General features: G+C 43.3%; 1 protein-coding gene across 1 annotated transcript in view; it reads right to left on the bottom strand.

The window, feature by feature from the left end:
• Positions 1 to 932: 932 nt before the first annotated feature.
• ULK2 (unc-51 like autophagy activating kinase 2) overlaps positions 933 to 21,834 on the bottom strand; it is a 126,995-nt gene continuing 106,093 nt past the window's right edge. Inside the window, exons 18-27 of the mRNA XM_056556720.1 lie at positions 19,561 to 19,844; positions 19,233 to 19,426; positions 16,318 to 16,427; positions 12,505 to 12,645; positions 11,185 to 11,393; positions 8,102 to 8,280; positions 7,728 to 7,846; positions 7,483 to 7,640; positions 5,121 to 5,256; positions 933 to 3,422 (exon numbers count right to left, since the gene is read on the bottom strand). Coding sequence (XP_056412695.1) covers positions 3,361 to 3,422; positions 5,121 to 5,256; positions 7,483 to 7,640; positions 7,728 to 7,846; positions 8,102 to 8,280; positions 11,185 to 11,393; positions 12,505 to 12,645; positions 16,318 to 16,427; positions 19,233 to 19,426; positions 19,561 to 19,844 — 1,592 coding nt within the window. The 3' untranslated portion in view covers positions 933 to 3,360. The remainder of the gene's footprint in view (positions 3,423 to 5,120; positions 5,257 to 7,482; positions 7,641 to 7,727; positions 7,847 to 8,101; positions 8,281 to 11,184; positions 11,394 to 12,504; positions 12,646 to 16,317; positions 16,428 to 19,232; positions 19,427 to 19,560; positions 19,845 to 21,834) is intronic.

Here is a 21,834-nt window from a genome sequence, read left to right as displayed (position 1 = left end):
ATATATATATATATATATATATATATATATATATATATATACACACACAAAATTAGTACATTTAAATATAGACAAAAAAGTGCATAATTTCAAATGAATCAATTCAATATTGCAATATCCCATACATGATGTAACTTAATCTAATCCATAGCAAAAAAAGCAGTATATACAACCGCCCCCCTGAAGCCCACACGTTCTGTGCTTGCGGGCAATTATTATTTAATTTTTTATAACATTTACTACAATTAGTAGGTATTTAAAATATTTTATAATGAAGGTGAGGTGGTGGTTTCAAAATTAAAAGACAACCAAAACAAAAATGCATACTCACCCTACTGCTCCTAGTCCCACTGCTTCCTGTTTCTTCTACCATGTTTTTCCTGCAGGAAATGCTCTCTCAGTTCATCAGTGGCCACTATGGTGTCCTGCTTCAGACAAGTGACTAGCTTAGTAAACATTTCCTGCAGAAAAGAAACATAAAAAATCTTAATCCTTCCAATAATTATCAGCTGCTGAAGTTGAGTGGTTATTTTCTGTACGGCAACAGTGCACTCTGCTGACATCTCTGCTTGTCTCTGGAACTGCACAGAGTAGAAGAGGTTTGCTATGGGAATTTGCTTCTACTCTGGACAGTTCCCGAGACAGGTGTCATCAGAGAGCACATAGACTGAAAAGAACAACTCAACTTCAGCAGCTCATAAGTACTGAAAGGATTAAGATTTTTTAATAGAAGTAATTTACAAATCTGTTTAACTTTCTGGAGCCAGTTCATATATATATATATATATATATATATATATATATATATATATATATATATATATATATAGTTTTTTCCTGGATAACCCCTTTAAAGTAAATTTTTATATGATATCAATCAGTCATGAACCACTTCATTTCAGTCCTAGTAAGAGATAAAGAAACCGGCCAAACTTTTTCCTGTTTGTTTTATTTACTTATAATATACATTTATACAAGCCATAATAAAAAGGCTATTTTTGCAACAGTTCTGTGAGTAGTTAACCAGGTTTAAGAATAATGCATGCAGTTTACAAACGCGAGGTAGAAACACGGTATTAAAGACCTAGAAATGCACAGATCGCCATCTGTAGATTTCACAAGCAGATACATAAATAAAAACACTTCAAATTAATTGGCAGAAATTTAGATAAATAATATAAAATGGCTGTCAAGTAAAATAAAACATTGTGCATTAAAATAATATTAATGTATTGCAGTGGTGAAGGTACTACTTTATGGCCCACAATATTATTAGCAGACGACACAATATCAGCTTTATAAAATAAATGGTGTTCAAACTTTGGCTGGAAACATTACAGTTTTCTAACATACTGTCTAAGTATTTCCTAGCAGACATTAGTCTGGTTATCAAGTAACATCCATAGTGTAATGGGTACATGCAACGTGTCAAACTGCTTTAACTGGGACGTTGTTTAATTCCAATACTCATCGTGGCAAATTGAAAGTAGCAACATTTCACAAAATACTAACTTTCAAATATGAGCTTTTTAGACTAGTAACAAAAAAAAAAATGAAGATTTCACAATATTTTATCATGTTCCACTTGGTATGAACACGTTGTATCACTCAAGCGGAGACCTACTTCATATATGCCATGCATCTGTTCCGTGTAGGAGGGTGCATGCATTTTTCACATCTGCATAGTAGGTCTGTGAAATGTCTCCCATTAAATTAATGGATGAGAATAAACCTACTATAGTGTGATGAATTGATAAGAATCTCATATAAAGCCGCTGGTGTATCCCTGACAACCCCCAGTGCTTTTTATTTATTAAAAATGACCAATGTGCAACAGTTATAGGTTTTCAGAACTGCGAACATAGGTGGTTACATCTAAAACACAAACAAAAAACTTAACATCTAAAACAATAAGCTTAACAAAGGTGGCACAATGTTTGTTTGTTTTTTGCTTGTCATTCAATTCTTTCATCATAAGTGGAAATGCAATATGAACCCAGAACTGTTTTCTTCAATTGCATTTAAGCTATGAAAATCTATAAAAAGAAGAAGTCCATATGAAAGCATTCGGACTCTGATGTGACTGTTTTTGCCATGGCAGTTTCATTAAATAACATAAAGGCTTTTCAAAAATGGCTGTGAAGTGTGATTAAAAATAAAAAATTACCAAGTACTGGCCTTTAGTGACCAAAACTCTAGTCATACAGGTCACTCAATAGTTTTGTCTACTAACCTTTGGTGCCATAGCTGTGAGCTGCTCTTACTGCGCCATCTACTGTTCAGACATGTGAGCTGCACCCTAACATTTGCAGGCCACACTACAGACTTGAGGGTATAAACTGTCTGGTAAAAGCTACTGTCTATTAATACCTAACAGAGTAGTAGTAGTAGTAGTCACACACGTCTATATTACAGCACTGTTCTCCTTCTCTAACACTGTCCATGGAACAAATTTACGTCTGGTAGGATAACATCTGATTGGAGAACTAGAGGAAGTAAGCACATCATCACATGCACAAACCAATATCTATATATATATATATGCTACACACGACACCTGCGTAGCAAATTCCGACAAAATAAAACATTATTGAAAACAAACATATTAGTAATCAAGTATTAGACAAATAGATACAAAAGGGTCACGATTTTTTTTTTTTTTTTTACAGTTTGTAAAGTTTTTAGGAAGCTACATATTAAATTCCACCTTTTTTGATACATACAATGAAATGTCTTTTGTTTCATTAAGTCCATTGTGCCTTTTATATATTGATAAGAGTTCCATACAAGATAATAAAAATTTACAGTTTTAAGAAATTAGTGCAAAATAAATGGGTTTAAAAGTAGAACATCAAGTAGCCACACCAAAAGGAGGAGAGTAAAGGAACCAAGACTCTACATGAGTTTCAGGCTCTTGGATTTCTTCTGTTCCTACTTAAAATAAAGTGCTTCTCTTATTTCTGTTGGATGGATCATACATTGTACCAGGAAACCCTAGGTGGGTAGGTAAACATTGAACACTTCACTACTGGAATACTGGGTTGCTGCTTGTGAAGGTTTACCTACTAGTTTCATCACATCCACCCTGTCTTTTGAAGCAACCACAGTTCATCATTGAAAATACATTTCCAAAGGTAAAAAATTCCTTCCATATTACATATAGTTGAAAGGCATGTTTTGCGAGGAGTGTCTTTAAAATAAGGCAGCCTTCCTTCATTCCCCTGATTTATTTCCACTCGGAAAGCCACCAATGGAGATTTTGGTTCTCTTTCCACATCTTAGATGTCCAAGTATATTTACACAGAACTACACTACAGTGGTCCCACGTTGTGCTCTTCAGCAGTCCAGTGGACACCATTATTATTCATACACAGCAACTGCTCCATAGAGCGCAGACAGTCTTCCTTCCACACTGGCTTTATCTGGGGGGAAAAAAGGACAAAAAAGGTTTAGTCCATAATGCGGATAAAAAAACATATAATACATGAGGAATGTTACAGCCAGACTACAGGAGTACAGATTTTCAGACCGTGAAGTTTCTGCAACAAATTAGTAATGTTACAGTCACATGGGGACTCCTATGTAGTAGTGAAATAATAAAAAAAAGTCTAAAAGCACTTTGGTCATTTTAAGTATTACTACACTGTATGTTCTGAAACAGAAGAAGCTGAATTCAGCAGCGTATTTGACACTGTGGATGCGCCGCCGGTAGTCACAGAGAGAGCTCCTGGCTGCGCCCCGAAACGCTGTGTGTTAGCGCGTGACTGTTGACCAGAATCCCGCCGCTACGAGCATTTTATGGATTTTATTGGAGAGGTGAAATGAGCAAGAGATACACATGTATGGCATGTGCCATGCTTTGTCCGAGTAGCCAGAGGAGAAGGCCGAATGAAAGTGGTATTGCGGCAGGGGCCCAAACGACGGGAACAAAGTAAAAGAGAGAGCTTCTTTGCTAGTAGCCTCAGAAATTATATTGTCTACCCACTAGCCAAACAGTTGGTAACCTGGAAAGGGGAAGTCGAGAAAGTTGAGCGCTTGGAGCTCTAAAGGGGTACTTTAAAGGGGTACTCCGGTGGAAAACTTTTTTTTTTCTTCTTAAATCAACTAGTGCCAGAAAGTTAAACAGATTTTTAAATTACTTCTATTGGATAGGGGATAAGATGTCAGATCGCCGGGGTCCTGCTGCTGGGGGCCCCCGGGATCTCGGCTGCTGCACCCACCTGTACGGCTTCCACCTCACACCGGCAACGCTGGAGGCTTTGGAGCCCGACCACAAGGGCGGACAAGCGTGACGTCACAACTCCGTCCGGTGTGACATCACGCCCCGCCCCCTCAATGCAAGTCTATGCAAGTTTATTCTGTGGGTTAATACAACTTAAATGATACAATAATAGAAAAGCATGTAAACATGGGTATGCCTTTAAGGTTGCCCTATTTTTCCCCATATAACTTTTCTAATTTTTCTCATATATGGGGCTATTTGAGGGATCATTTTTTTGTGCCATTAGTAGTTTTTTTATGGGATGTGATGTGACTGAAAAGCAGCAATTTTGGACTACTATTTTAAGAGATCAGATATATCTGCATGTGGTAAAACCAAATATGTCGATTTTTGTTTTTTTTACCTTTTTTTGTAAAATGGCAAAAGAGGGGAATTTTATTTGTTATTGAGGGAGAGGCTTATTCATATGCATAGCACTGATCAGTGTCTGCTAGAAGGCAGTGGAGAAAATTGCAGCAGACAGCCGGGAGGTGAGTGGAGCTCCGGCGGCCATCTTTACTGTTCAGACCACTGCGATATCACCGCAGGTGGTCCAATCAGTCTTTGTGCGACCACACCACATACTTCAGATGCTGTTATCAGTATTGATCACAGCATCTGAAGGGTTAATGTACATTAATGAGGGGATAAGTGTCCAATCGCTCGGACCCTTCACAATCTCCTGCCCAGTGTCCCATCTCTTCCCATGAAAAGGGTTGTGTTGATCACAGCACAAAGCACTGGCCGACGCGCCCCCTCCATGCACATAATGTATATACATTATACATAAACACACAAATATATTATGCATAAACGTAATGTAAGAAATCATCCATCCCTCCTGCTCTACAAATCTTACATTTATGAACATTTTCAATATCTGTAGGGCTCTGTAGGATCTTTGTTAAGCCTTCAAGAAGAAGTGCTGCTCTGTGGTAGCGATAAGCAATATCTTCTGTCTGCTGGAACATCTCATCTAGTGCAGCTGACTGAACCTAGTGCAAGGAGGAGAAAACATTAAGCCCTCACTGGATTCCAAACACTACATTACAGTTCAATACATACACAATAGGCAGAAAAGCAAACAGACTGCTATTTGGAAATCAGTGTTTTAGCTACCGGATGTGGTTTCTATGTAGAATCCGTTCAATAAAGGACATGAGTCTTATTTTGTTCTGCAACAAAGTAAGTGACATATAAACATAATCTGCCGATTTTCATCGAAAACAGGATGCGTAATTGACATGGAAGTCCCTCCTGTTTTGGAGCCCATTTCAATTTGAAATCTACATGATATTCCATTGTGTTTCCTTGCTGACAAATATCAGGTTGGAAGGATGGAATTATTAATATAGTTTTTCAGAATGTCTAAAATTGCAAAATAAAACCTTTTAAAAGGAATTTTGAATGCCCATCCTAAGAATAGGCCATGAATATCTTATTTGGTGGTTGCACTCTCCTACTCCCACCAATCAGCAGTTGGAAACGTAGTGCACACTCAGGGAAGTAAAGTGGCCATACCCCTACGACCATACATGTGAGAGCGACTGTGCAGTGTACTGCAGCCTGGTCCCATTTAAATAAAGGCCTATCAATGTATTTAATTCAAGTGCTGAAAACACATTGGGGAAGATTTATCAAAACCTGTCTAGAGGAAAAGTATCAGATTGCTTCTTTCATTTTTCAGAGGCCTTTTCAAAAATGAAAGAAGCGATCTGATTGGTTGTTATGGGCAACTCAGCAACTTTTCCTCTGGACAGGTTTTGTTAAATCTCCCCGTTGTTTTTTTGTTGAGGTGTTGCCAAGTATTTTTTATCAGGCACAGTATGGTTTAATAAAAAGCATATGTAATGTATGGTGGGTAAAACTGCTGGACTATTATACAGTAGGAGCCAATATTTTGAGAACAGTTCATACCCCAGTGTGTCTTATTTATTCCAATATGTAAAATAGAGATGTTTTGTTTTGTGGTTGTCATCTTTGTCCATACAGTTTTTATTCTATTTAAAATGTTTAGCCATTTTATTCCCCATCTTTATCAGGACCGTTATTTTACTGTCCAGAGAAATATACCTTATATACTCGAGTATAAGCAGAGTTTTTCAGTACGATTTTTCGCGCTGAAAATGCACCCCTTGGCTTCTACTCAAGTGAACTCTCTGCCTGTCAAAACCTTTCGTCGATCTTCAACCTGCGGACCTCCAGATGTTGCAAAACTACAACTCCCAGCATGCCCGGACAGCTGTCCGGGCATGCTGGGAGTTATAGTTTTGAAATATCTGGAGGTCCACAGGTTGAAGACCACTGCGGCCTTCGTCATCATCCAGACCCCCCCATTAGTTTTCTACTTTCCTCCCCTCGGTGGGAAGGAAGGGTGAGCTGGTCCGGGCCGTCCATCTTCGGCCATCTATGCTGCAGGGACCGTCTGGTGGGGAGGGTTAGTCATTCTGGGCTGTCCATCTTCACCGGCAGGACCCCTTCTCTGCTCCGGGCCGGCCCGGACTAGTGACGTTGCCTTGACAACGATGCACAGGGACGTCCCTGCGCATGAACGTCCCAGTGCGTCTGGATGATGAGGAAGGTCTGGATGATGACGAAGGCCGCAGTGGTCTTCAACCTGCGGACCTCCAGATGTTTCAAAAGTACAACTCCCAGCATGCCCGGACAGCTGATGGCTGTCCGGGCATGCTGAGTCTTGTAGTTTTGCAACATCTGGGGGTCCGCAGGTTGAAGACCACTGATGAAGAGATTGACAGGCGATGATGATGAAGGGGGGGTATGAGGACAGGCGGTGATGATGATGGGGGTATTAATGACGGGGGTCTGGATGATGACATGGGGGGATGATGTATTTCCCACCCTAACTTTTCCTGGGTTTTTGGGGTGAAATTAGGGGCCTCGGCTTATATTTGGGTCGGCTTATACTCGAGTATATACGGTAAGGACATATTCCCTGGCAAATTTTCATTTAGATTTCATTGTGTATTCTGTCCAAAATTGTGTCCCATTATTTTTTATTAAAATGTTTTTCCACCACATCATTGCAGAAACTCTGTTGTATAGCCAAGAGGTGGATTATCCCTTTAAATGAAACACTGAATCAGCAGTATACACAGTGAAAATTTGAGAAAGAAATTGGAGGATATGCCTCAGATTTTTCTAGTGCTTTCTTTAATACAGTTAAATCACTGCATTTGCATTACACTGTAATGCCATCTTACCATTTCTACAGCACAGTTGTAGATTAACTTTTCCGCTGTCACACTGTTGATCTCATCTATAAATCTCTGTTTGTCTGAAAAAAAGTGATTTAGCTGCTCAGTCAGCTTCTTGCACATCCTGATGCAGAACTTATATCGGTCATTCATAGTCTTCACCACTGTAGTAATAAAGTAAAACAACCATTGTTACTTGTTCTTTTGTACGTACTCCCAAATAAATCTGGTGTGTCAGAGCGTCATTTTACCTTGTTTTACAGCACTTGAAGGGGTCAACTTTGCCGATTTGATCTGGGATTTGGCAAGCTGTAGGGAGGATGCTAGGAACTGGGCAGCTTTCATGTACAGTACCAGCTGTTCTACTTGTCTGAAAAAACAATACTGTCCTCATTAGATCTCAAGCAGGGCATACAGATCATGCTGTAGCCACCAGATGTTAGAGGGCTGTACAGGGTCAGAATCAAATATGCACAGAGTTTGTCACATAACCATTTGGCTCATCCAAAATCAGAAAACAGTAGAAATCAATTACATCCTGTGAGGTTATAAAACTCCTTCAGCTTCTGCATTCTGCTTCTTCCAGAATAAACATGTACACCGTTCATTTGTCCTGTACACTTACCCCCATTCTTTGCTCAGCTGACTTATCTGATCCACCACCACACTTTCCTGTATCTGGTAAAGAGACACGGCAGAGGCGCAGAGATCAGTATTTCCACTGCGGCTTGCCGTCAGCTCCAGGACACATTCAGTGAAGGCAAGCATCAGATTGAGGTGTCGTAGGGTTTCTGTGTGTTCTCTCTGATTACAAAAAGACACAGAAATATACAAGTCACTACATGAATATATATCACAAAACCACTACATAAGCTCAAATAAAGTCAAATATGTTACAGCAAACCTGCCTTTAAATAAATGCAATTCAAACTGTTATCAGCCTGTTATATAGTATTGGGGGAACCTATAAACTATTCATTTAAATTCCTGCTCATTCTAGGCTTAGGAGCCAAGTGGGTGGTCCCACTGAGTGAATGCCAGCCTCTCCTGTAAGAGCGCATAATTAAATAGCTGTCAATCATGAGCAGGACTGCCCACCAGTCTAGTGGGATATAGTTAGTAACATAAAAATACTTTTTGTTGATCAGTAGTATGGGGTGAAAAGACACCTTTCTCTATGTGAAAAAAGAAAACTAGAGTAAACTTCTCCTCTTTGAAGAGGAAGTAGGCCACAGCGTGAAGGATAGGAGGAACCGAAAAAGAGGAGTGGTCTGGTGGCATGGGAAGAAGCTCACATATGTCACCTGTAGCCTGTATTTAAGAAACCCATTATGAGGAGAGACTGATCCAAGAGTTGGAAGCAGCTCTACCTCCGGTCTTTTGTTATCCCCAATGACAAGTAAGAAAGGATACTGCAGTTAGAATATTTAGATGACCCTGATTATAAAAAGTTGCGTTGTCGCCTGTAGCTATGCTATAAAAGACAACTATCATACTAGCTCATAGGGAAGTAAAGCTTGGTTAGTACCATCTAATTAAAAATGTACAGAAAGGCTGGAGCTGCATGTAAGTGGTGTGAAAATCTCATCATAAGACAATGAAAATTCCCAGTAGGGCTGGGAGGTATATCGGTTCATACCAAATACCGACATTTTTGTGCTGCACGATATGAATTGCAACCCATAACGCAATACCTGTTTGGCCCCTCCCCCTCGGGAATGAATTATCAGCCCCAGCTAATCATATGTGACCCGCGAGCGCTGTTCTGCTCCCCCCCCCCCTCCATTTAATTATTAGTCCAGTGCTGCGTTGTCCCCATCAGGGTACTACTCACATATGTCACCCACAAGAGCTGCCCTCCTTGTCCTCCTGTTTGTTGTGGCCGCTGGCACTGACACTCTATACCAGTGGTCTTCAACCTCCAGATGTTGTAAAACTACAAATCCCAGCATGCCCGGACAGCCGTTGGCTGTCCGGGCATGCTGGGAGTTGTAGTTTTGTAACATCTGGAGGTCCGCAGGTTGAAGACCACTGCTCTATACTGTATCTCTATGGGCGAGCTGCAAAAGGTAAACAAAATAAACTTTAACTCACCTTCCCCATCGGTCCGGCACAGCTTCCTAGGGAATGGAACATCAGACAGCAGTCAGCCTATCACTGGCTGCATCGATGTTCCGCCTCGGCCGATGATAGGTTGAGCCCACTGTCATGTAAGAAGCCGGCTTCGCTGCGGCTGGTGATAGGCTGACGGCTGTCCGGCGTTCCCGCCCCCAGCGTAAGGCCGACGTCAGAACATGCGTTAGTTTATTTTTGTTTACCATTTGCAGCCCGGGCATAAGGATACCGCGCAGTATAGTGTGTCAGCGCCGGCAGCCGCAACAAGCACGACGAAGAGGCAGCGCTTGCGGGTGATGTGAGAAGTACCCCGATGGGGACAGCGCAGCGCTGGGCTAAGGGGGGAATACCATTATATACCGTGGAACCGCCATAAGTTACAAAAATACCGCGATACACATATTTGGCCATACTGCCCAGCCCTAATTCCCAGTCTGATCTCTGTTTCCGCTGTTCTTCGGAGGTTGGTACCTTTCCTGTGCTGTTTGGGAGTTTCCTCTCGTCGCCTCCTTTTGGAGGGGGGGGTGATTGGGTTTTTGGCGGAACATCTGGATTTCCCTTTTCTACTGACGCCTTTGGTGTGCCTGTTAGGTGTCATCAATGGAATTGTTTTTAACTCACATAGACGCCTGCTGATCCGCTTTCTTTTATTCTGTGGTAGTGATGTCCTGGAAAGATCCCACCCCCCCTCTGTCTAGATGGCTGAACCCTGTGGACAGATATGTCCTGTTGTATCAGGCGTTGTATTTGAGTCACAAGTGCCCTAAGAAATTTGATAAGTTGTGGACCCCCTGGCTTCTCATTGATGCATCGCCAGATCCCCCGGCTAGATTGTCCCAGTAGGTCTCCTACAGTGTGCTACTGTTTTATAGAGGGGGGGGGGGGGGAATGGGAGGGAGAGGGGGGCTGGGGTTACCGGGAAGTGTACATGTGCGAGTGTATGTTTGTTTGTTTGTGCTGGGCTTTCTCCGGGTCTCAGATAGTACCCTGATGGATGCCCTGTCTTTATGGTGAAGTAAGTTTTTTGGGACCCAAGTAGGGTGTTGTTTAAGTTTACCTGGTTGGTAATGTCTGTAAATTGATTAGCAAAACTAAATAAATGCTTTTAAAAACAGACAATTTAAAGAGCTTATCCTAAGATTATACTGGGACATTCACACCTCCACTCTTCCCGTAAAAAGTGACTGGACTGGCGGTTGAGCATGATCACTGCCACACTATTCACTTGGGCGATAACTAAGTGAATGATATAAAATGTACAAACAAGAAAGTTGCAACAGCACTCTAGGTCAAAAAATGGAGGCTCTCAGCGCACTTTTTGATCAAAATGTGAATGATATAGCTTTTAATCTTAAGATACCCCTTTTCAATGTTTCTTTATTTTGGAAAAGAACTTGCCCCCTTCAGATTCTGTCAAAAGTTTACTTTTTTTCTCATAAAGAAACAGTGCAAGTGCTATGATTTTACAAGACCTTGCAGGTTTATATCAAAAGTCCCAGCCTTAAACGTCAAATGCAATCTACTAATATAAAAAAAAATTACAAGCTAAAAATGATGCATTATCCCCTATTCTAGGTGCAATAGCTTTATTACCTCCATGAGAGTTTCCTCAGGCAGTTCAGGAGCCTCAAATGTTATGAAATCTTCCAGATAGGGCGGAGATGTGCCATAAGACATGTATCTTAAAGCTGGTGCTGCATCCGCTCCAGGAGGAGAGGAGCCCATGTGAATTCCAGAGGGAGAACCCATATACACTCGGCCACTAGTGGAGCAGAGCGAGCCCCCAGAGCTGTTTGAACCAACTGTATAAAAGAAAAAAAAAAAAAAGTATTAGGCCCCTTTCACACTATAGGTATCATCCTGCTTTTTTACTGCCTTTATTTTACAATAACGGCTGAAAAAAACGGATTCAATAACTGGAAATAACGGATGATAACTGATGACCATCATACGTTATTATAATGTTTTTTTTCTTTAAAAAAAAAACTGATGTTGTTCATCCGTTATTACCAGTTACATCCGTTATTTTAAATCAGGTTTTTAACCCTTTTTTTGTAAAGCTGTACTGAGCATGCTCAGATGTTAAAAAAAATGGACAATAATGGATGATTACAGATGTTTTTTTTTTTTTTTTAACATCTGTTTCCCATAGACTTCAATGTAAAATTTTATTGCTTGTTTTTTCACTATTATTTTTGCCGGACCAAAAATTAGCGCATGCACCGTCTTTTGTGCCGGCAAAAATAATGGAAATAAGTAAAAACGGACATGCATGATGCAAAAGGATGGTCAAAAAATCCCATGGACATGAATGGGATTTGTTGACGACCGTTTTCAGGACATTTTGCCGGGGGTAATAACGGAGGTTTTTACAGGATGATACCTGTAGTGTGAAAGGGGCCTTAGTCATAAATAAAATATCAAACCAGCTGATGTTAGAGTGAAGCTGGGATGCATTTTTATGAAGGGGGTGGTGATATTGGGCTGGAGAAGGTTTGCTCAACAGCTGGAGACCACCACCGCTGCTCAGAAAATGACATTTTCATGGAAGAAAAAAATACAGATTGCTCAGAAATGGTTGGACAGATTTTGTCAACGAAAATTGTTGTTTCAATAGCATTACCCACACTAATAGCATGCATATTCAGGTTAGTGTGGGTGATGCTGCTGTCAGTTTCCCTTTAATGGTCTATAACAGTGCTTCCCAACCAGGGTGCCTCCAGCTGTTGGAAAACTACAACTCCCAGCATGCCCGGACAGCTGAAGGCTGTTGGGGCATGCTGGGAGTTGTAGTTTTCAAACAGCTGGAGGCACCCTGGTTGGGAAGCACTGGTCTATAATCTTCCAGACAGATGTGTCAGATCGGATCTACCTGTTTCATTAGGATACCAGAAAAAATGATGCAAGCCATACCTGAAGTGGCTCGAGCCCTCATCATCATGTGAGTACATGTAGGAGGGGTGGCGCTGCTGGGAGGAGATCCAACAGTAAACATGACTGCTCTGTTAGCCATCGAAGGCACTGTGAGGACACTTCCTGTAGCACCAGAAGGGACTGGAAAGAAAAAGACATAATAATAATATAAACATAGATTTACCTTACCAGAGGACGACACATCTGCACTGCAATTCCTACAGGACACCGTTCAGAATAAAGAGAGGAAACTGTGTTACTAGTGACTATCCAAAAAGGAGATTTTTATGCTTACCGTAAAATCTTTTTCTCAGAGGATCCATTGGGGGACACAGACCTTGGGTATATGCTGCTGTCACTAGGAGGCTTGACACTATGGTAACAAAAAAAGGGTCAGCCCCTCCCAGCACGATATACCCGCCAACAGGCCCTGAGCTTATCAGTTTTAGTCCAAGAGCAGTAAAAGAGGACTGACAGGTCAGAAAAAATCAAGAACTGTCCAAGGAAACCACAGAATAAAAATAACTGAACACACCCTTGGACAGGCAACTGAACCAGGAACACCAGAAAAGAAAGGGCAGGTGCTGTGTCCCCCAATGGATCCTCTGAGAAAAAGATTTTACTGTAAGCATCAAAATCTCCTTTTCTCTATCAGCTCCATTGGGGGACACAGACCTTGGGACGTACCAAAGCCGTCCCTAGGGTGTGCACAGAAACCCAGTTAGGTGGCAGGCTGGACCACCGCCGCCTGCAGCACCTTACGGCCCAGACTAGCATCAGCGGATGCAAAAGTGTGAACCTGGTAGAATTTCGTAAAAGTGTGAAAAGACGTACAGGTAGCCGCCTTACAGACTTGTGAGGCCGAAGCCCTGTTACGGAGAGCCCAGGAAGCACCGACAGAACGTGTGGAATGAGCCAAGACCCTGAAGGGCGGAGTCTTCCCCTTGCCGCTGTAAGCTTCCGAAATGGCAGACTTGATCCACCGCGAAATGGTGTCCCTCGAAGCAGCGTGTCCTTTACGGCAACCGTCTGTGAGAACAAAAAAGGAGTCACACTGACGAAAGGAAGAAATGACAGAGAGGTAGGTCCGGACAGCCTGCACCACATCCAATTTGTGGAGCGAACACTCCTTGGGATGAGACGGAGCCGGACAGAAGGACGGGAGGACAATGTCCTCATTGAGGTGAAAAGCGGAAACAACCTTAGGTAAGAAGGATGGAACCGGACAAAAAAACAACTTTGTCTTGATGAATGACCAAGAAGGGAGAGCGGCAGGAGAGGGCAGCCAGCTCTGAAACCCTCTTAATCGATGTAATTGCAATAAGGAACGCCACCTTCCAGGAAAAGAGAAGAGAAACGTCTCACAGAAGGGACCAGCGAGACCTCCGAGGAAGAACGATCTTGCGATCTAGAGACAACGGAGATCTGTCCCACCAGGATTGAATCGCCAGTTGAAGAGGCCGGTAATGAAACTGGGCAAATGGAACGGCCTCCATAGCTGCTACCATCCGACCCAAGACTTCCATGCAGAAACGAATGGAAACTGGGGCCGAGTCCCGAAGTATTCGAACCCCTGACCAAAGAGTCAACCGCTTGTCCGGCGGAAGACGAACCCGGGCGGACACCTTGTCGAACTCTAGACCCAATAAAACTAGGGACTGGGTGGGAGAGAGGTTGGACTTGGCCAGATTGACCATCCAGCCGAAGCGGGACAAGGTCTAAAGGGTGAGGCTGAGACTCTCCAGATTCTGGGTCCTGGTTGGGGCCATGATCAGGAGGTCGTCCAAGTAAGGAATCACTGAGACACCTCTGGACCGTAGCAGGCCGATCATCGGTGCCAGGACCTTGGAGCAGTGGCCAAGCCGAAGGGGAGAGCTACAAACTGAAAATGACCCTCCGGAACAGCAAAGCGGAGGAACCGCTGGTGCCCTGGGAAAATCGGGACATGGAGGTAGGCATCCTTGATGTCCGCTGAAGAAAGAAACTCCCCTTGATCCATGGATGCCACAACCGAACGGAGGGACTTCATGCAGAAATGGCGCAGGAGAAGATGCTGGTTGAGGCGCTTCAGATCTAAGATTGGGCGCACGGAACCCCCTTTCTTGGGAACCACGAAGAGGTTGGAATAAAAACCTCGAAAGCACTCCCTTGAAGGAACAGGGACAATTATTCCCTGGATGAGAAGGGATTGGAGCGCACTGTGAAACGCCTTTGCCAGAGAGGGGGGCCAAGGGACCTGGGAAAGAAAAAAGCGATACCCTGGAAGGGAGGCACATTCGATTCGGTAACCGTTGGATACCACATCCCTGACCCAGGAGTCCTGCACGTGGACAGCCCAGACGTCCTGGAAGAGTAACAGACAACCACCCATCCGAGAAAAATCTGCGGGTGCGGGCGTCCCTTCAGGCAGAAGTGGGTTTGTGGATGCCCGCCTTGGCCGCAAAACGGCAGGAACGGCCGTCCGATTTCCAGGAGGGACGGGTCTGGAAGGAGGGAGCTTTTTTTGTCCTGTGAAGGTGCCTGCCGAGCCCCCTTAGGGGAACCCGAGGTCCGAAAGGACCGGAAAGGGGCGGACTTGCATTACAGTACTGTATTACAGCCCTTGCAAGTATAATAGGTGACCAGGGCTCCAGGTGCCTGTCTAGAGGGAGGGACAGTACGGACATAGCAGGAAAAAGAGATGAAACAATCTCACCCGGCATCTGTGTCCCCAGCAAAAGGCAGCAGCTGAGACAACTTCTGCAGCTGAGGAGACAGGAGGGAGGAGTTCAGGACCAATGAGAAGCAGGGGCTGGAAGAAAAGGCTAGAATGCCTCCCATTGGTCCTGGGGCAGCCTGCCACGCTCACAGAGCATTGATTGGCAGATAACACAAGCCATTTTCACGAGCCCGTATGCGATAGGGAGTTTTAAAAAAAACGCTGCCGCAGGTGGGCGGAGCCTAAATGGGGCCGAAGTCCGTGGCCATTAACATGCCCCGAGTGAAAGGAAAAGAAACCTGTGATTCGGTCGCTAATGCAGTATGCGACCAAAGCAGAAGGGCTGGCGCTGCCGTGTGAGAAGGGAGGCTGTGGAGCGCGGCGCTGAGAAATGAAACCGGGAGAGGATCGCACACTCAGAAGTGTCGGCGCCAGCTGTGAAGGGGGGGGTTGGAAGACCGCAATGATATTAGTGCTGGCGGCTGCACACAGGTAGCGCTGAAAGAAGGGAGACCGCACAGTTAAACACCGGCATCTGCACAAGTTAGGGAAGAGGTTAGGGGACCCTATAGCAACTGACATACCCCAAGTAGAACCCCCTGAATAAAAAGGAGTTTTAGAAAAACCTCCCCACTTAGGAAAGGCAGGAGTCCAAGCAAGAAATAGAGAGGAGTGGGCTGTAAAGGAGGGGTCTCCAGAGGTTAAGAATACTGGAGAATAGGCTCCAACCTGCAAGGCCTGTGCCCCCTCAATCGCAAATGGGGAAACAGTGAATGCTATGTTCCTGTGTCCCCACCTAAAAACAGGAAAAGAAAAGGGAGAAAAAAATCTAACGTCCCTAAAACTTTTTAAAAAAAAGAAAGAATTGACCAGGTCTGGAGAACACCAGACCAGCGTGTGCCTCCTACAGACACTAAGCTAAAACTGATTAGCTCAGGGCCTGTAGGCGGGTATATCCTGCTGGGAGGGGACGACCCTTTTTTTGTCACCATAGTATCAAGCCTCCTAGTGACTGCAGCATATACCCAAGGTCTGTGTCCCCCAATGGAGCCGATAGAGAAACAATAATGCCACCTCATGACCGCTATAAATGTGTAGTAGAAAAATCTCCTTACCTGTATCCATGGGACGCTCAGAGTTCAGACTGTCTGTGCTGCCTTGGTAATGCTGTCCTCCTAGGATAGTTCTGCTGGTCTGATCCGACAACTTCCCAGCACTCACAGACCTGTAAGGAGAGAATGGCATCGTTCACACTTTTTATTAATCACTATATCAGCCAACACCTTCTAATTAATTGAACCTAGGGCTATTCGCGTGCGTGTGTACATAACATAACACAGCCATAACATGAAAACCATCAGCCTAATACTGTATAGGTCTCCTTATTGCCAAAACAGCTCTGACATGTCCAAACAGGACCTCTGCAGGTGCCCTGTGGTATCTAGTAGCAGATTATTTAAGTCTTGTAAGTTGTGAAGTGGAGCATCCATGGATCAGACTTGTTTTTTGAGCACTTCCAACAGATGCCCGATAAGACTAAGATCTGGGAAATTTGGAGGACAAGTCAACACCCTGAACTCTTTTTAATGTTCCTTAGAACATAGCTAAATAATATTTGCAGTGCATCAGGGAGCAATATAAGGCTGAAAAAGGCCACTGCCATTAGGAAATATTGTTGTCATGAATAAATAAATATACTTGGTCAGTACTAAGCAGCTAGAATGTGTCCAAGTAAATCCACATGAATGCCAGCTCCCAAGGTTTTTAAGCAGACCAGTACACTGCCTTTGTTAGCTTGCCATTTTTCCATAGAACATCATGGTGACCATTTCTTCTCCAGGTTAGCATTATCCCATGTGTACTCTGAAGGACTGTGACTATGCAGTGTATTCTAACAGCTTTTTATATACATTTTAAAAAATTTGAAGCAATTTGTGTTCACTCCCAAGATGCATCACTGACCCTTAGGCACCCATGACTATGCTGCAATCCACAATTTGGACCACCTTTGTAGGAACTAAGCCCTGCACATTGGCACACTCCACAATACCTTGAATTTTTGGAGATACTCTGACCGATACATTTAGCCATTACAATATGGCCCTTTTTAAAGTGACTTATGCCATCATATTAGTCAATTTGATCAGTTTTCAACACAACTCACTGTTAACTTGTTTTTAATATATCACAACCATTGACAATGCACCATTATCTGTGGTTTTAATGTGCAGCTGATTAATGTGGCATGATGTGTACAGTGACCCCCCGACCTACGATGGCCCCGACATACGATCATTTCAACATGCGATGGCCTCTCAGAGGCCATCGCATGTTGAAGGCAGAATCAACATACGATGCTTTTGTATGTCGGGGCCATCGCATAAACGGCTATCCGGCAGCGCAGACTGCTTCAGCTGCCGCTGGATAGCCGTTTAAGGTGCCCCATGTGCTGCGGTGATGATCACTCACCTGTCCCCGGCGCTCCGGACCGTCATCTTCGGGATCCCCTGCATCGCCATCACTCTCCTATGTTGTCATCACGTCGCCGTGCACGCTGTCCCATCATCCAATAGTAGCGGCGTGCACAGCGACATGATGACGTCGATGATCCCAGGCAGCAGAGACAGTCCGGAGCGGCGGTGACACCCAGGGGATGTGGAGAAAGCGATGGAGGGCAACATCAAGGACAGCGGTGACGGTCCGGAGCAGCGGGGACAGGTGAATATAACTTCCTATAATTTACATTGCACGGATCCCTCAACATACGATGGTAACGATGGTTCATTTGGAACGAATTACCATCGTATGTTGAGGGAACACTGTATTATATATGTGTGTGTGTGTGTATATATTATATGTTGTATCTGAAATGCACATACATCACAATCACTTTGTGCTTCCATGTAAGAAATTTGTTAGGATGACTGTAACTCAAAACAAGCGCTTTATGAAAAGAATACTTATTTTCTTTTTTTAAGAGCCAAGGCAAGTGCTTTTTATCACCCAAAGTGCAAGAAAAAGTGCAAACGTGTCACACTAAATAAAACATCTAAGAGGCGAGAGGCCCTCCAACAAACCTACCCTTCACCTCCGGGCCAAAAGGCACCTGCAAGGATCCTGGTTCGATGCCCCTTTTCGCCTAAGCTACTAAGGGGCCGCAAATGCACCTGACTTCCACCTAGGCATTAACCAAGGTATCAGCCGAGGAGCCGTATACTGATGGCATCTTGACCAAAGCCAAGATGCCCAGGGGTTGCAGAGAGGTGAGGAACCGAATGGCCACACACATCTCCCCTAGAGCACCAGGAGGGACACCCAGAAGGGCTACCGCAACCTGCCAATCCTGTGTACAAACAAAACACGCAAAGTGTCACAGTGACATACAAAAATAATAAATAAGTGGATAAGTGCAGATATACTGCCCGGTCATCCAGCCGGATCTATAAAAATTTCCCTGATCCTAGAATACTTCTATAACAGCAATGTCCACTAGATGGCAGGCAACTGCTTTTAAATGAGGCTGGATAGACTCATATTTACACTTTAAGGCCGGAATTTATCATTGTAGGTGTAAGTGAAGCATTTTTCTACACCTTTTTTGTGTGTGCTGGTAATGTGTAGGAGCACCACATTTATTAAATGGTCACAGAGCATTTGATACATTTTGTGCAGTTCACATTTTCTGAAAATGGTCTCTTCACATTCACCAAAATGCTAAGCTAAGTCTGGGCTGGTGTAGTTTTAGAGACATTTGAATGGCTTTGCGCCTTTTCACTAAAAGGCGCAGTTCATAAAACCCTTCCATATCATGTGTATTTTAAAAATCAGTGGATTGCAACTCAAAATCAGCAGAAACGTGTAAACCAAAAGGTGCAAATAAACCCAGCTTGCGCCTTTTTTTGCGCCTTTTGTAGACACAAAAAACAGTGTAAAGAAAATGATAAATGTCGGCCTAAGACTTCACCATGTGAACGAAGCAAGTGATATTTCAGCAGATTACAGTGCTCAGCACCCCAAGATGTGATCTTACCTTCCAAATGCAGCTTTGCCTTGCTCCCCAGTGCCTGTCTTTTCACTACCATGTGGGCAATGGAAATGAGAGCAATCTCTTGGTTCCATCAACTCTTTGACCTGCACTAGAGTGTCCACAGGTCCCTGACGTGTGACCAGAGCTGGAAGATTTGAGGAGGCTTGGGTTTTAGGAATTTTGAATGGAGCAGTTGCCTGGAAAGGCAATACAATTAAATGTTACATTCAAATATTATTAGACATTGCACGGGATCTATTAGTTGGCTACTAGCTGAAGTGCATGAAAAAGAGTTTGTGTATTGCATAAATATATCTATACCATAACAAACCTTGGTGGGTGATCCTATGATGGTGGGTAAGGGGCTTTTATAGAGCCACTCTGAACTCCTTGGTGATGATCCCATGTGTTTTGTAGGAGATGCTCCAAGACTGACAGGTCGTGCTGGCTGTTGAGAATGGCTAAAGCCATGTCCAGCATACGATGGGCAGACAGGATCTGAGTGTTGCTTTCGCAGCTTCTGCTTGTTCTGATAGATGTCTGTAAGGGTCGGAGCACTTGGCAGCCTTCCACCCAACAAACACTGAGGGGACTGCGACAGTGGCACTGGGGAACCTAAAAAAAAAAAATTACAGGTATTGCTTATTTTAACTTATTTTTCTCAAAATTTCTGCTTGTACAATATATGCAGCAGGAACACCTTAGAACATTTAAATATTGATACACTGTGCTTTGGCTGATGTATGGTCTGAAGGGAGGGGGAGGGGGGGGGGGGGGGATTGGGGCATAAACCAACACTCTGGCCCTGCACAAGGCATAAAACAGTATGTGTGTTTGGCCCAAGCCATTTTTTTATAATCAGAAAGCACCAGGTCAAAGAGGCTAGTATGTATTATCAGCTCTACCTGCTACATTCTATCAACCACTGCTGGCTTCATGTATACTTCCACCATGTCCTGTCATAAAGGTCTATATACAGACACTCCAAGTTCATTCTAGGTTCTGTTTATTAATGTTTTAGCTAAATAGAGCTTATTGCATGCTTTGACTGCTATAAGTCAGATTAATCAAGAGCCAATAAACTTTGCTGGAGTTGAAAGGTCTGCTCAGGTTAGGCAGCTAAGATTCATCTCAGTATGGTCAAGAGATCTGCTTGGGTGAATTCATCTCATTTAGTTTATTCCAGTGCATTACATTTACAGCAAGGTAATGGCTGAGATTTAGCATAGGTGAACATATACATTATGAAGCTGCATACTTTATCAATAGGAAGTTACACGTACAGTGCTCCCTAAAACAGCAACACATGAGAGCGAGCTAATAATCCTTCAAAATGCTGAATTTCAATTCTCTTTCCTTTACAATTCACCAGCACACAACAGTGTACCTATAAAGCAGCAGTAACATATAAGGGTGCTCAGCAACATAGCTTCTGGCTTAATATCTATAGCAGTGTTTCCCAACCAGGGTGCCTCCAGATGTTGCAAAACTACAACTCCGAGCATGTCTGGACAGCCATTGTTTTTTTTTAAATCAACTGGTGCCAGAAAGTTAATCTTAATCCTTCCAGTACTTATTAACTGCTGAATATTACAGAGGAGATTATTTTCTTTTTGGAACACACAGCTCTCTACTGACATCTCTGTCCATATTAGGAACTGTCCAGAGTAAGAGAAAATCCCCATAGCAAACATATGCTGCTCTGGAGAGTTCCTAAAATGGACAGAGATTTCAGTAGGAAGCACTGTGGTCATGATAGGAGTTGCTGGATGCTTGTAAGAAAATGATCCTTCACGGCACTCCTTTGTTGTAGGTGGTCATAAACCGATGCGGATAAGGGTTAAGGTAAAAATGATTAAGGACTTTATTCTTGGCAGTGCTACGGACTACGCGTTTCAGGGGGCTTGCTCCCCCCTTCAAGATTGGGCCTGAGGAAGGTGGGAGCAAGCCCCCTGAAACGCGTAGTCCGTAGCGCTGCCAAGAATAAAGTCCTTTATTATTTTTACCTTAACCCTTGTCCGCATCGGTTTATAACCACTTACAACAAAGGAGCGCCGTGTAGGATCATTTTCTTACTAGCATCCAGCAACTCTTATACGAAGACCGTCCACGGGATCCCTGAGACGGGCTGATCCAGGCTGCAACTTTACCCCAGACTCCACGTTGGGTCCTAAGGCGAACACAGGTGTTGTTCTCTTAGCATAGCACCGGAAGGTGAGTGTACCATTTCTCCTGACTTTCTATACTAAAGTAAAGGAATAACGGGTTTGCGCTCTCTGTCTCTTTCCTTTTTTACATATCTGAATTTACTGTGGTCATGATTACTGAGCTGTGTTCCAAAAAAAAAAAAAGAATTTCCTCTGTGGTATTCAGCAGCTAATAAGTACTGGAAAGATTAAGATTTTTTAATAGAAGTAATTTACAAATCTGTTTAACTTTCTGGCACCAGTTGAAAAAAAAAAAAAAAAAAAAAAGTTTTACCCCTTTAAGAAATGGTAATCACAGTAGATAAAGTTAGTTTCAACTTCTGAGGTCTGCAGTTCAGTACATCGTACAGAGCTGAATAATTCCATTTAATGGTCTATTCATCAAATCTGCACAGAAT

Source organism: Hyla sarda, chromosome 2 (genome assembly GCF_029499605.1).
Source record: "Hyla sarda isolate aHylSar1 chromosome 2, aHylSar1.hap1, whole genome shotgun sequence".
NCBI lineage: Eukaryota > Metazoa > Chordata > Amphibia > Anura > Hylidae > Hyla > Hyla sarda.
The sequence above is the reverse complement of the archived record's forward strand: the minus strand, read 5'-3'. Positions and strand labels throughout refer to the sequence as shown.